Source organism: Eurypyga helias, unplaced genomic scaffold, assembly GCF_000690775.1.
Source record: "Eurypyga helias isolate BGI_N326 unplaced genomic scaffold, ASM69077v1 scaffold2979, whole genome shotgun sequence".
Classification (NCBI taxonomy): Eukaryota; Metazoa; Chordata; class Aves; order Eurypygiformes; family Eurypygidae; genus Eurypyga; species Eurypyga helias.
The window spans coordinates 63,225-79,030 of NW_010269931.1; the positions used below are offsets into that span (position 1 = coordinate 63,225).

At 44.2% G+C, this 15,806-nt stretch overlaps 1 protein-coding gene across 1 annotated transcript in view; it reads right to left on the minus strand.

Moving 5' to 3' along the window:
- LTK (leukocyte receptor tyrosine kinase) overlaps positions 1–11,768 on the minus strand; it is a gene marked incomplete at its 5' end in the record, with an annotated part of 29,581 nt that extends 17,813 nt beyond the window's left edge. The window contains 9 exon segments of the mRNA XM_010158238.1: positions 234–386; positions 873–971; positions 1,506–1,688; positions 2,549–2,705; positions 3,227–3,358; positions 3,982–4,132; positions 4,654–4,831; positions 6,729–6,830; positions 11,594–11,768. Coding sequence (XP_010156540.1) covers positions 234–386; positions 873–971; positions 1,506–1,688; positions 2,549–2,705; positions 3,227–3,358; positions 3,982–4,132; positions 4,654–4,831; positions 6,729–6,830; positions 11,594–11,768 — 1,330 coding nt within the window.
- Positions 11,769–15,806: the final 4,038 nt, after the last annotated feature.

Consider the following 15,806-nt stretch of genomic DNA (forward strand, 5'->3'; position numbering starts at 1 on the left):
CTTCTACCTAATCTAAACCTGAATTCTGGAGATGCTGACAGAGATGCAGCTCAGTGCGTAAGGAAAGGACATCAGGAATTTTCAGTCATACATTTGAATGACATTTTTCATAACACTGTGTTAACTGGAATCACCAGCTTTAACTTGGGGATCTGACCAACAAAAAAGCCAGGAGGAGAGACGACACCAAGAATGCAGATGTTATCCAGTGAGGATAAAACTCCACCACTTACCAGTGCAGGTGACATTGTCATTGGCTAAAACAGCCCCCATCTCGCACTGGCAGACTGGGAGGTTGGTGTCAGGGTCCCGCTTACAGTTGTCTGAGTGGCAATGGCTGCAGTTAAGATAGATCTGAACCTCCACCTCACCGTGACTCTCCATGGCTGAATGAGGAAGCAGACACAACAGGATGGTTTAGTTTAGCTTTTACCATCTTGTTCCAGGAAGGAAAAAAAATAGAGCAGGTACCTGCAACTTCTCTCCTCTGCAGCAGAGCAGATAGTCCAACACAGTGTGGACATGTCAGAAACCTTAGGGGGGCCAGGAGGGAAGAGATTGGATCCCTCAAGCAAACAGAGAGGTCTTGAAGTGAGTTGACCGGGAAATGGGACTGAGGATGTACAGTTTAATTTGATGACTGGTGTCCCTCCCAGCTTAGAGGTTGAGAGGAAAAAGGTCTCAGAGCACTATAGATGTATTTAAAGAAATGACCACAGCTAAAGATCTGGCCTGCAGAGTGAAATATGCCTGAATGAAATCCATAAAAGCAAAGACAGGAGGAGAGGGAGCAGGAAAGAGGAAATAGAGGAGAAAAAAAGGAAAAAGGAGGAAGAAAAGAACTAAGAGGAATAAGAAGTAGTATACTATACCTGCCAGGGGATGCAAGAAGATCTCTCCAATGGGATTCACAAAAGAGATGCCATCCTGCCCACCAGCTGTGATATCATCATTACCAGAGGCATGTCCCCCTGAGGAAAGAAGAGTATACCTAGCTGAGCAGTGCTGCAAGCTGCAAGGATGTGATGCCTCTGCGTGTTCCTGGCTCTTATCACCCGGGGTCACCCTGCAACCTTCCAGGGATATATTCACATGTGTAGTGTCCTGGATAGTGGATAAACGCTCACTTGATGTGGCCAAGCCAGTAGCAAGGTTAGTGAAATGACTTAGTCCAACATAGGTTTCTCAGTTCAGCAAGAGGAATATATTTGCTTTAAACAGAAAAAAGAAATGGAACTTTTTCCCTGGGCAACTTGGGGACAAATGAAGGGGTGATTCAGCACACCTTTCAAATACTAAATCACGTAGGAACACTTCTATAACCTTGATTTCTCCAACTGAAGAGAGATGGTGGAGTGGGGTATGTTTCACACCGTTCAGACTGGAGCATCTGTGAATCACCTTCTGCAGTAGTGTACGCCTGCACTGAGAGCTCTAGCCCTTAGATGTGGGTGCTCTGAAGGGTCCAGAATTAGACAGCGTGACCATTCCTCCAACAGACCTACCTCTGTAGCCTCCGCCTCCTCCACCAGAAGTACAAGCTCCTCCTCCCCCACCAAAACCACCAGAGGTAGCCCACTGGAGCTTGGCTAGTGCTTGGGGACAAGCTTGACCCCCTTCTCCACCTTCCAGAAGGGACTTCCCAGCCTGAGGAAGCAGTGTCTCATCTTGCCAGCCACCACCTCCACCTTCACAGTCAGAGAGTGAGAGAACAAAATAAAAACAGGTGAGGGAAGCACAGGCAGAGGAAAGTAGGAGAGAGACTGTAAAGAGTCAGAGATTGGCCCTTCTTAGTTTCTTACGTGCTTGCATTCAAGTCAGCTCCTGTTTCAAGCATGTGACTATACAGATGAGCTCCTTGTTGCCATGGATAATAACTAAGTGGAAACCTAAAGCACAATGTGCTGTATAACCAGCAGCTTAGCAGCAATTTCTAGTGACATTAGGGAAATAAGGAGCCCACCAGTTACCCTTGGGATAACTGGTTAGGGCTTTCAGCCATATGAGATGCTAAGCCCACCCAGAAAATAAAAAATAAACTGGATTTCCTCATCTCCCTCTAGCACCCTCTCTATAAGGCTATTACAGCAGGAGATGGAGAACCACTGGACTTTTTTGTCTCTTAGGAATGGATTCTACGCATAGCAGTTACAAGATTATAAAGAAGCTTCCATTTCTGGTATAATTCCCACAATATAATTCTTGTTGTCAGGGTTTCAGGGAAGTAACAAGGAAAAAAAGTCTTCTTTACAAAGACCATTGTTACAGTGTGGAGGACTGGGCCCCATCCCCAAATATCATTTTCACGGAGTCATTTCCAAGAGAGGACCCCTCCTATGGAATACCCTCTACTGAAGCACTTATCACCTGTCTTTTTATCTGGCGACACACCAAGACGAAATCCTTTATAGACTGCCACCATATTTCTAACAACTACTGCCATGGAAAAACTCCAAAAGACCCAGGAGAAGCCCCAAACCTCATGCCTACAGGACAACTTGTATATTGAGCCACCTGATTCAGACTCTGTGTGGTTTTAGTGTCTCACCTGCTGCCCCAGTCCTTCCACTGACTCCAGGTACTGCGGTGCTGTTCTGAAATTGCTCCAGGGGTATGTCATCTAGGGAGCTGTCCTGAGCCTTCAGGTAGGCTTTTCCTCCTCCTCCTGCTGCGATGAGCAAAGGTTCGAAAATCCCATCCTTCTGCTGGAAAACCCCCCATCAAACATCAGAAAAAATTCACATCCCTTGGATATGTGAACTCACATAAACTCATCAAAAAGCACGAAAGCATCCCAAAGAAGAGTGGCCCAAGGCCAGGGCAATTATACTAATTATTTCCTAACTGCACTAAAAAAAATGTTTTACACAGTGTTTGCGTATACAAAAATAACTGTTTAACTGAACGCCAGGGGTTTGGGGGTTTTTTTGGTAGGACCAATGCCAGTATTAAAGTGGGATCCTGGTATGATTCCCAGACCTGGGCTGTCAAGAACTGAGGAACCAGTTCGCCTGGCTTAGTGGCAGTGACAAGTATGATCAAGGACATGAAGAGAGATAAAGATTTTAAATTAAAAAGACGAAAAGAGACAGAGGGAGAGGAAGAGAAGGAAAGGGAGACTCCTTTCTCAACACCTTTTAAGAATTATCGTATATCATGATTGACAGTGAAAGCTAGTTGCACTGCTGGACACTGCTCAGACAGAATGCAAAGAGGAAATACTTACTCTAAAGATGTAGGTTGCTCCTCCTCCCCCCCCACCTCCTCCAGCCCAGTCCTTCAGGACCTTCTTTTTGTTGTAATCTTCTTCAATGGGAGATGACTCCCCTAGGCAGATCTTCTGTGTTTCAGGATTGGCCTAGAAGGAGACAAGAGATGCACTCAGATATCAGTAAGAGGCAATACCAAAGAATTCATGCTGAAAAGAGGCAACATATGTCATTACATATGTCTAATACATGGGCCACTGTAGTTTGTGGGAAGACTCCCAGTGATTTTGTCAGGCTTTGGATTCAGACCTTAGTATTTAAACTTAGAGAGTATCTAACACAGTACAGCCACAACGCTGCTGGAAGCTTCCATAAATAATATTAAATTATCTGAAATCCTGGCAGACAGAAAGAAACCTAGGCTGTGGAAAAATAAGAGAGGGAGCACACAACTCTTACCTACTAGCTCCCTGCTTAAAATAAGCAGAAGAAAGCTGATGAAGAACTTATTTCAAACACCAGCAGCTTAAAACAAAGTTCCCATGGGCTTCATATTTGTTTGTGTATTTTGGGTTTGCTTTTCTTTTTAGAGTTCTTTATACTTGTTTTGAAATTCTAACTTGGTTTATTGGTTCTTCCCCGTCTCCTGACTGGATTTCATTGCTGGATCCTGGAATTTCTATCTTTCATCACCAAACCCCAAGCCACCCACTGAATCTCACTGAATCGTATCTGCAAAGCCTCTGCCCACATATGCTTGTGCAGCCCTCACCCCAGGGCAGGCATCCTCCCCTTGCTGCCCCACTAAGATGTACAGCAGCTCATCTTTCTCCAGCTGGAAGGTGGCCGAGATGAACACCCCGTGGGACCTCTTATTGTGGTTTTTGGCTCCCTTCCCTCCAGCTGCTCCATAGGCAGAAATCCTGGAAGAAAAAAAGTAGTTAAAGAGGCAAATCTCACAGTCATCCCCAAAGCAACTCCATCTGCAAGGTCTCCCCAGCCTGCAATCCCAAGCAGGCATTGCTCCAGACCAGGCTCCCCTGCTGCAGCATCTCATGGCTATTCTTTGTCTGAGGGCCATTCAGCCAAGGCTGCTCAAGAGGACAGAACAACTCTACACCAGACCTCTGGAGGTGGAGACTTCAGGAGAAAATAGTGTGAGCTGGTGTAGCCAAATCTAGAAGACCAAGGCTTCGGGACTGAAACGAGAGCACTTCCACTTGACGGCATACCCACAGCCCCTCCTGTTCTGATCTAGGTCACCACTCCACCCTTCCGTGCTTTGTGACAGCTCACAGATCCTTGCTGCTAGCACTCCTATTTCCCTCTTACTTCACTGCCCCCTGCATCCACTCAGTACAGATGGTCCCACATTTTTGCTTGCTGAAACTTCACAAACAAAAAGTAGTTAAAACGTGGCCGTGTCTCTAGCATGGACTGATACCTGTATCGGTTCGTGGCTGGCACTCTCCAGATCTGCACTCCCCGAAGCCTGCCCTCTTTCTCCACAGTCACCGACACATTGCTGTTCTTATAGGCACTGTCGCACTGAGCTTGAGTTGGTCCGTGTGGACCACTGGCCCCACATGTTGTGAACCACCACAGAACAACAGATGTGTCCCCTGTAACCAAAACAGCAAGATTTGAGCAGATATGAGCGTCCTGTTATTTGTCAGACATGTGCGGTAACTCACGTAACTACCAAAGGGCAAGTGCCACTGGAACAAACAACAGTTCCTGTTGATATCTTTCCTTATTGATCCTTCAATAACAAAATTCGTACTATTATTATTCACAAAGAATATGAATGATTTTTATATTAAAACCAGATGATCAACAGAAAGACCATGTTGAAGCAGTATGTGTTACCCACAGGGTTTTAAAACTCAATATTTGATCACATGCTTATTGTTATAATCACATGAAAAATGCTTAAACTTGTATTTACAGTGTGGAGGACGTGAAAGCCAGTACATGCTAAAGTTAAATTTACCTGTTCAACTTTAATGCAGCTCCCATATACCCAACATACCACCCTTAATTATATGACCACTGGGTACTTTTATTCTCCCAACTTTATTTCAGACGTAGCACATCTATTGCTCTTTATATAGTCAATGTTTGCCTTTTTCCCCTTCTTACCTTATTTCCTGCACACTATTCAATAAATCACGGACTGCAGTTAAACCTCATCAATTGAAGTGTTTTATCCAAGTGTCTCACAGACTTTATCAAATTTCTCAGTGCCAGTATGAAGCAAGGAGATATTATTCAACTTTCCAGAGGAGAATTGAGGCATATACACAGAAATAAAGGTTGAAAACATCTGCCATTACAACTAGTGACCATCTACGAATGGTGGTGAAAGCTTGAAGTGACTTGTCTCAGGCTTGCACAAGAACCCTGCGTAGCAACGACTTGTTCTCTTGCTCCTTTCAGCAGGGGCCTTTTTCCTCCAAGCAAATTTTTTTCCTGGCTCTCATTAAGCATTATTCTTTTTTTTTTTTTCCACAACAATGCAGCAGATAAGAACAACCTCCTCAATTTCACAACCCTTGTCCAAGACCCTAACATATCCATCTTGTCCAGTGAATGAGATGAGGCCTAAGAATAAAGCTATTCAATAATGTATCTAAAACCAGCATGATTCGGTGCATGCACACGGGCACGAGTCAGAAGAAGAACTGTTTAAGGGCTGAATGGTTAAAATAGCAGTAAAAAAACCTTTAAAAGAAAAATTCTAATCTTGTTTAAAGGAAAAGGCAAGCAAAACTATCCCCAACAGATGCCATCCTGTGAACACACAGGTGGACAGCTGGGGTAGGAGTGTCAGCTGCATTACAGAAACCTCAGCTCCTCGAGCGAACAGGAGCTGACAGCAGTACAGATTGTCACATGTCAGGTGGACAGAGTCTTCAGGAGGTGGTGCAGTCAGACACAGGTATTTGTCAGCAGCAAAGGAGCCTCAAGCACAACCTCCCCTCCTCACACCCTCCTTTACACAGCTCTTCTCTCCCACACATTTATCTGTCCTTCAGAGTAGCAATCTCTACCTCTGTCAGTAAACTGGTCCCAAGTGTCCTACGTTCTCCTAGTTTTTCATCCAGTTTTTCTCCTCAGCGGATTTCCAGGTCCTCACTTACACCCTTATTCTCCACTCGTTAAATTCAGTTTCATGGCACCCCAAGTCCCAGTAAGTCTCTCTCTCCCCAGCTTTCTGTACTGGTCTACACCTTTCACTCCTGAGCTGGCTTTTGTGCACTCCAAATTTGGGTTATGCAGCTTCTCCTTTTTCTTAAAGATTCTTTTTTAAAGATTCTGCTTTTCTTTAAAGAGGTCCTACAATTTAAGGATTGGTGAGCTGGGCTCCAGCAAACTGCTGCCCTGTCTCCATCCATCTCTGGGATGGATTTTATCTACTTGCCCTCTTGCTGTAGGGCAGGAAAAGCACACACAGGACACGGGAAGGGAGTCACCTTTTATAGCCAAGACACAGGTTTTCAGTGCTGAATCATGTACCTGGGAGGGAGGGCTCTTCCAGGGGGTTCAGAAGATGATCATCCAAGATATTGATCTCCCGTGGGTACTGATGCTTCCCACCAAAGTGATTTGCTTGTCTTCCTGTAATAGTTTGTAGAATGGATGAGAGAGATGGAAGGATGGTAGAAAAGAGAGATGGAAACTGCAAAGATCACATGAATGAATCAAGTACAACCATTTAGTTCAAATAAGTAAATAATACCTTGGGTGTTTAAAACACAAACTCTCCATGTTATCCCATGCAGGCTCAAAGGCAGGATAAGGTTCTTGGCCAGCAAATTACACTGGCTGTGATTACAAAAGACTTTAGGAAAAGCGTAATGTGGGAGAACAAAGGCCAGGTATAGATGCTCTGCTGGTCAAAGGGGCAGGAGGATGAGTGGAGGTATAACGACAAGTGACAGCAAAAATTGTTATCTTTGGTTCTGAATAGGGTCATGGTAAGTGTTCCAGCCTAACAGATTGGTCCCCTCTCAGCAACCAATGCTGAGCACCTCAGACCTTGCTTACAGAATAAACTATTAAATAAAATTACACTTACATACACAGTTAAACATCAGTAGCATATCCTTGACACAAGCCATAAATCTTCGGGCAAACATTTTGGAAAAACACAGAGCAAAACACTATGTTTCTGACCAGTGAAACAGGCCTTTAAAACCCAGCCCTTTCTCAGAGAGGAGGGACTTCAAAGCCATTGCTGATCCAAAGCATCTGAATATATTGAGAACACCGCACAGCCAAAGCTGTCTTACAACAGGAAAAACTAACAACTGAATCCTTGTCTCAATCTGCAAGCATCCCATTTCAATAGTTAAATTACCCCTTTTTTATGCAGATCATTTGTCTGGAAAAATCTCTGTAAGAAAAAGGAGAGACTTCCTTCCATTTTATGAGCCCTCAGTTAATTTAATACTGAACATTTTTCATTAGTTGAAAAACATTACAAATATTTCGGTTTGTTCCAGTTGTGAGAATTGAACAGCTGTTTGATGCTCTATTCAAAAGAGACTCACTCAGTTCCAGCTGGACAATTATCTCTGCTGCAAAGCCACTGCTCTAAATAGCGATAATTAACACCCTTGTTAGCTGTGTCAGAAAGGCCAAATAACTAATTGAAGCATGGAGACCTTGCTGAGCTTTTACTCCTGAGAATATTCCCCCCAGGTCTGACTGAAAGCACATTGATGGATGGGAGTAAAAGAGAGCTTTGTACTGACACACTCTGTTCATAGTGAGATAGAGAACTTCAATGGATGGAGCTGTCAAGCCAGCAAAAAATGAAATTAACCCAAAACAAATCATCTGGATCAAAGACAAGAAGCAAAAGCAAATGAAAAAGACAATGCATGGCCAGAAAAGATGCTTGGTCTCCCAAGGCCTGCACTGCATTATGAATCCCAAAGGTCACAACAGTTTCAGATACTTAGAGATGTACAAGAAATCTAGTTATGTTTGCCAGAGCAAAGGAATGCAAATCACTCTCTGAAATATAGTCAGCCTGTGTGTCTGCATCCCAACTGAGTATCCTAAGGCAGTGCCTCATTTCCAAACAAACAATCTTTCCGCCTCTCCAAACAGTCTCAAACCTTCAATGCACTGGAAGAAAGCTTCTGCCTCCTTTGTGCTCAGCAGCAGACAAGTTGCAAGACGTGCTGAGCATCACCCTGTCCACACAACCCGTTAACTCCTAGGAGGCTGATATATTTCACTCACTATCAGACATGAATTTGTAAGGTGGCACTTTCTAAAAATACGGTGTAGCCCTGGGATCCAGGGGCTGGTGCTCCAGTCTATTTTAGCTTTCACTTTCTACTCTGACAGCCAACATGTTGACTGTAAGTGAATGGAAGGGAACAAGACCAATCACATTAAGGCATACCTATATCAGAAAAATATGAAGAGCACAGGACTCTCTTCTCCAGGATTTAGCTAATGTTGTTGTCTTTCACACTGAAAAGGGACAGAGGGAAGTGTAGAGGAGAAAGACAGTGCATCTCCTGCAGGCAAAGTGCTGAAGTAACTCACTCCTACTTCCCTGTGTCTGGGACTGTAATGGAAAAAGGTATAGTGGTCCTGGGGCCAGGATTAATCACAGTAAGATGTCTCACAGGATCCTCAAAGTGTGCACGGTCTCCTCAGAGATCTCACCTTACCAATACAGGTTGGAGTATTCCTTGAAGCCCCTTCAGCTTGTCCTGGAATAGGATGGAGAATGAAGAAGCTGCACCAGCTTCCCCCTGCCTTGTCCCTTTGATTAATCTATTGCATTTCTTGTCAACACTTCCTCAAATCAGTGAAATGAGGCTTGAACCACCCCCCACCATTCACCTCAAGCAGTGAGACTGGAAGAACCAGACTTTGCTTGGTCAGGGACTCCAAAGACAAGAACTAGAGATGTTACACAAAAGCTCTCTTTGAATAATCTTGCCATTTATAAGCCAGTCTTCTGGGAAACTGTAAATGATGCACAGATCGAAATGTGATCCTTAGGTCAGGACAGTAGGATGCCTGGAGCACCAAAAGGTGCAGTAAAATCACTGACCACACAAGCACTGAGGAGGGTAATAATCAGCACTCTATTTGCTGTGCCAGCCCACGTTTTCATATTTAGACACTCAAAATTCAGACCTCTTCCTATGAAAGCACTAGTTCACTGAAACGATAAAATATCTTTATGCCTGTCCCCTAGAAGTTCTCCCAGCAAACCAGACCCATGCCATGTGGTCTGTGACACTGTCTTACACAAGGTGATTGTATGAACCAGGAGGTGGTTTCTTCTCACCTTTTTTCCCCAGGGAAAAAATCTCTCGCTGCCCAGACCAAATAATGCTCTGTTTGTTTTTTGTCCATATTAATGTCCCCTGAGCTGCCCTCCTTACCCACTTGTTTTCCTCCTAAATCTTACTGAATATTTCCTATCGATTTGGAGGTATACGGAAAACCTCACCACCTTTCCCAGACAAGCAGCGCTTTCAGAGTCTGCACTGCGTGTTGTAGAGCAACTGAACTACAGGATTGAAATAGATGGAGAAAATAATATTTACATCCTAGCAAGCAGCGAATTCTTCCTTCCTGCCATACATCCTTCCTGCTGCCCTCATGCAAAGGACTCACTGCTTGGATCTTAATCGGCTCCGTCTCTGACATCTGAAACCTCTTCTTGCCAGGGAGAAATAATTTCATTACTGAAAACACAGCAGAGCTGCTGGGTTTCTCTGCAACTTAACTGAATTAAAGTCATGAGAAGATAAATGCCAGGGGGTTGCTTTCAGAGGCGAGAAAACATCAATTTCCAAAGAGGATTCAAGGAACAGTGGCAAGTGCAAGGCTTCCGAGAAACTGTTTCCTTTGTGATGTCTTTCTTCTGCATGAGTCACACATCTCCGGGTCACACCTTCTGATGGGGTAAGTGGCAGCTGCTCCTGGACATCAGTGCGATTTATACTAATTGAAAATGAGGACTAACTTGGGCGATCTAATGGACAAGCTCTGATAAGATTGCTGCGGTGGCATTTAAGCCCCACCTATTTGCCAAAGGATACATCCCTACACCAGAGCCAGCTGGCTGGGGGTAAACTGGAGTCTGTTATTTGCTCTCAGGAGGGCAGTAAACTCCAGCATCTGGGTGCACATCAGCTGGCACAAGCACATCCGGAACCACTCCCTTCAGTTTCCTCAAAAGATTTCAAACCAACGTGTTAGCATGGAGGTCCCAAAGTGTTTGGGAGCTGAAGTGAACAAATGACGTTACCATCAAGGAACATTTCTTCCTCTTAATTTCAAATGAAAATGTGGATGCTCAGCATTTTATAGCAGGGTGGTTTCCGTGCCCACAGGACAAAGAGATGGAGGACAGGAGACTAAAACAGATAAGGGTGGAAGGGAACAGGGGCTCTTGTTGCTGAACGTTTTAACATGTTTGTTTTGACATAAGCCTTCCCACATGTAATGTTAGGCTGCAGCTAGCCTCTTCAGGGACATGTTATTACCCTAAATGCTGACATACTGAATGTGATGACACATGAAGAGTGGCCCAGGACCACTGATGCACATTTTGTTTGCAACAGAAGTCACAATTCTCCAGTTGATTTATAACAGAGCGTATAGGTCTTTTCTTCAGGAGCAAAAAGAAGGCAGTCTCTAATATTTGAAAGTGGTTCAAGTATCCAACCCCTTTCGGCTTGTCTGCTAAGAAAATCCACCTCGCTAACATGCTTCAGAGGGTAGCACTGGCTCCATTTTTCAGCGGAACACATTGTCATCAGTCACATTCACAGTAATGAAGCAAAGGAGAGCACTCGGGCTACGTACCTGGCAGTGACAGCTGATGTACCTCTTAGCAGTCTGAAACACACTGGCTGCAATAATCTAAACTATACTGCCAGGGAATCACTTTATTCCTTCTTTTTATTCTGTTCCTCCACTAATAGAGGTGGCGACTTTCCCCTTTGATTTCCACAAATTCCCTTCAGCTATCAATTGCCAGGGTGCATAGGTCAGCAGGGACTGCTAAAGAACTGCTGATGTAATCCTTCCATTTAGGGGCTAAGGAACAAGTCCAGTGTTTCTTGCCAAAACACGCAGAGAGGTCTCAACTATGTGATACAGGATATCCCAGATCAGAGAAACAAAGAGCACTATGAGACTCTGACACACTGTAAAATCACCTCTACTAGCAATCTTCAGTAGGTCTGAGATAAACTGGCATTGTGCTGTAAAAACTAACACAAACAATCCACGTGTACTCTGGGGGGGAAACAGAGCGTGCGTGTCTTGGATCTGTGGGATGCTGATTACGCTACTCAAATTCTTTAAGGGATTCTGCAACCTTTGTGGCTCACCGTCAGTGAAGCAGTCCAGTCCAAATGTGATGTTGTCGATAGCAATGTCAGCTTGGGAATTCCAGCCCCAGGTTGCCAGGAGTTGCAACTGAAACCTTTGCAATAAAACAGAAGTTTTAGAGACTTCATCATCATCATCACCACTATTTAGAATATTTCCTACAGACAAGCCTAGCTGAGCAGCCAAAAGGGCTGGCTAGAAATCTTATCCACACATCAACAGTTAGTAAGGACCAACCAACATTCATCTAATGCCACATTTCCCTGGGGAGCAAGAATGAGAGCATGACTTCCCATGCACATATGTGGAAACACAAGCTGCTGCCCCCCTCACTAATATTTATACACAATCATCTTTATTCAATTACTATAAATGGTAAGAGACATGTGCAAAAGGGAAGGGGAAAAAAAGGTAGCCAGAATAAAAACTAAATAGAAAAATATCTATATAGATGGGAATCTTGGGCCTGAACTCAATGTAGTTCAACAAGGTGACATGACTTTATTTCAGTTTAAGGTCAGGGAATGTTAAATGTCAGCCATACCTCCATCAAGTGTTTGCTTTCACTGGTGTCTCATCCTTTTGTTACCATGACCAAGTGTTAGCTACTTTACTAGGAGGTCTGTCATGTCATGTGCACTGACACATTCTGAATTCATAAGGAGGAAAGAAAATGGAGTGAAGTACCTCCTTCTAATGAGTAGGACTGAATTGTTTTTCATTGAATTTCAGAAAAAAACCAGATATCTGATGTCCATCCAGTCCATTTACAGCTTATAAATAACCGTAAGGAGAGGACCTCCACTGCCATTACTAGTGAAGTTCAATGATGATTTATGAGAGATCAAGCACTGACCTACCTAACACATTAATCACTCAGCTTAGGAACACACTTGTCCCAAATTAGTGGCAATCAAGTATGTATGATTATTCCACCACCAGCCAAATGTTGGTCCATGTCCACAGTTAATATAGTGTTGCAAAGCTTTGGGGATACAAATCTTTGGGGATAAGTTGCTTTTACCCCAACTCAGGAATGGCCCCTTGTGCCTAAATCAAAGCATTCATACCTACAGGATCTGAGCACTCTGGGAATAACTGCTGGTGTAGCAAATGCACATCAAGGGTCCCTTGAAGGATCACTCTCTCAGCTACAGGCTTAGCAGGGGAATTTGCCATTAGATCCCCTTCCTACCTGCCTCTTTATTAATAGATTTAGAAATACTTTTGCACTTTCAGATCTTATACCTAGAGTCCACTGATACAAGACAGCACTTTTCCCAGCCGTTTGATGGGAAAGAAAGTCCCAGCACCCTGAGTCCAGGAGTAGAGCACAGCTAGGACCCTCAGCCAGAGATACAGCACCACAGCCTACCCCTTACTTAAAGACACCCACACTGCGGCACACCCTTGGCCAGGTCGATCTACTGTGTCTGGTCCGAGGAGCAAGAGTCAGAGAGGGTCCACAGCACTGCGCTACAAGGTAGATTTCTGCTCCAGCTGAGTACAGGTTAGAGCCTGGGGAATGACCACTCTCCTTCCAGTGCATGAGAATAGACATCTCATAAGCTCTGGGCTCTGTGTGCCTCTCCTTCCTTACAACTTCAGAAAAGGGAGGAATTTGGCTTTTGAGTTGTTTGTTGTGTTAGCCAGCAGGGTTTCCAGTGTTCCTGCGCATCGAGCTCATTTTACTGACTCTAGCATATTACACTTTTCAGCTCCCTGATGTCTGCTCTTCTGCCTGCCTGATTTTCTTCTGATAGCAGCCTTTTTCCTTGTTTGTGTGAACCAAGGGAGTGAATTTGCCAGGTTATCACCAGAAGCAGTTTTGCAAGTAGCCACATGCCCAACTGGGAGGCTGATCAGCAAACTATGTAGTTTGTCTTACTTCTCTCCTAAGAAATAAACTCATTGGAGGAAGTTGTTGCTAAAAACTGCTTATATATCCCCTCTGTGGATGCCTCCTTCTATCTGATATGGATTCTCTCCTTCTGGCCCCATCAAGCCACTCGTGTCTTGCTACAACAACTATTTGTGTTGCAATTCACATCTACTCCTTCTCTCCCTGTCCCTTCCCACCCACTTTGCTATCAGCTATCATCCCTCCAAGAAACCAGGGAAAAATACAGCCCTTGCACACTTTCTCAGGGACAACAAGAGCAGGACAGGAGTTCCAGGATACAGGAGAATGGCAGGACAGCCCAAGCTCTGTGCTAAAAAGTTTCCTAAGCACAGCACTGCCGGGGTTTGCATTACCAGGGAAAGCTGCCAGCACCCATGAATACACAGAGAAGTCATTCATGGAGGTTTATATCAAACTGCACTGAGATTGTACAGCAATGTTCACCATATGCCTCTGTTTACAACTGTTTGCAGCTTCACCAACCTTAAACCAATTTAGGCTGAAATGTTCTGTTTTGAGTGATTTGGTATGACTTGCCTAAGCAGTCAAAACGTTTTGTGTGTCGAGGATGAGACAATGCAGGGGTTCATCATCTTGACCAGGCTTGGAAATGCTGACAGCTTTTAAAGTGCTACGAGGTACTGAAAGTGAGATCTGAAATTTGTAAAGAAGAGAGTCACATGGCAGGAATTCTCATTTGAATGAGAATCTATTCAAATTTTAGTAAAATGTCCTTGATAATTTAAAAACCCTGATATTTCCATGTCTGATAGATTTTTTTTTAATTCTGCAGTCTCCTCTTCCTGGATAACTTCATGTCTGCGGCTAAATAGTACTTTCTATGGCAGTGCTGTTATGAACTATGTCAGGTCCTGCTTCAGCTACATGAAGCGAGAACTGTTCCTCCAAATTAATGGTTACACTTGTTCTTCCCCAGTCCTCCTTTCTTGTGCTGATTCTGGCCAAATAGAATCATAGAATCACAGACTGGTTTGGGGTGGGAGGGACCTTACAGACCATCTAGCTCCAACCCCCCTGCCATGGGCAGGGACACCTTCCACTAGACCAGGTTGCTCCAAGCCTCATCCAGCCTGGCCTTGAACACTGCCAGGGATGGGGCATCCACAGCTTCTCTGGGCAGACAGGACAAAGAAGTTGCCTAAACTGAATCCAGAGTGAACAAGGTGACATCTTGGAGAGGTTGGGGAGCTCCCCGGGAACTTGATAGTAGGGGAGATTGGACTTGGTGTGCAGGGAGTTTGGGCCTGAGATTTACGGAGAGAAACAAATAGCCAGTCAAACAGGACTGGATCATCAAAATAAAAATACACAAGAGAGAACTAGGAGAAGGGAATGGAAGTGCAGGGAAGGGAGTCAGATATAATAAAATAAACAACACTGAGACATAGCACATGCTGGAAGAGAGATGGAAACAACAAGCAGGGAGGAGTTCAGAGAGAGAAATTATGACTGGAAGCATGAGACAGATAAAATGGATTCACAAATGGGAGCTTAAAGAAGGAGAGAGATGAAGTGTATTAAAACAAGAAAGGCACTGAGTACTCAAAGAAGCAGGTGAGACAGGACAGGAAGAGCAGAGCATCGTCAGAAGTCAAGAGACCCGGGATGGAGCCCAGGTGTCCTGGGAGCACAAAGACCAGGGTTTCCTCACGTGGGGCAAACAGCTGCAACACCTTCCAGCAAAGCATGTGCTGCTTCTGTTTGTTACCCATTGGTGTGACAAATTTATTACTGTTGTCAGTCACTTGGCTAGCTCAGGTAGTACGAGTCTGCTTGCTAGATGGAACAGTGCCAGCCTCACCCACAGTGACTGTCATGGTTGTGCCACATCAGTTTTAAATTTGTTTGAAAATGACATACAAAAAGATTACGTGAAGAGAAACAAGACAGAACTACTTGAAAAAGATTGTCATAATACACGCATATGCATGACCTACCTACTTCTTTCGTTTTGCCTATGTGCTCAACTCTTTCAAACATTACAGAATTTGAATATCGATTTTTTTTCATGCAGTGCTGGCTAATGCTCCCTAAAGCCTCTTACATTCCCTCCTGCCACAGAAGATCCATTTCACTTCAGAACTGAGGGCTGATGCAGAAATCGGAGGGTTTAGGGGACAAGCATAAGGGACCATATATCAGATGAGGCAGGAGGTCTTAAATACCTCTGAAGAGGCCCTAGGACTCTGCTGTGGTTAGGTCCACATGAAAGTGCTTGGGGAAAAGAGATATTCCGGACAAATTCACTGGTCATACCTTACATATGCAGAACTATACAGATCCTAACC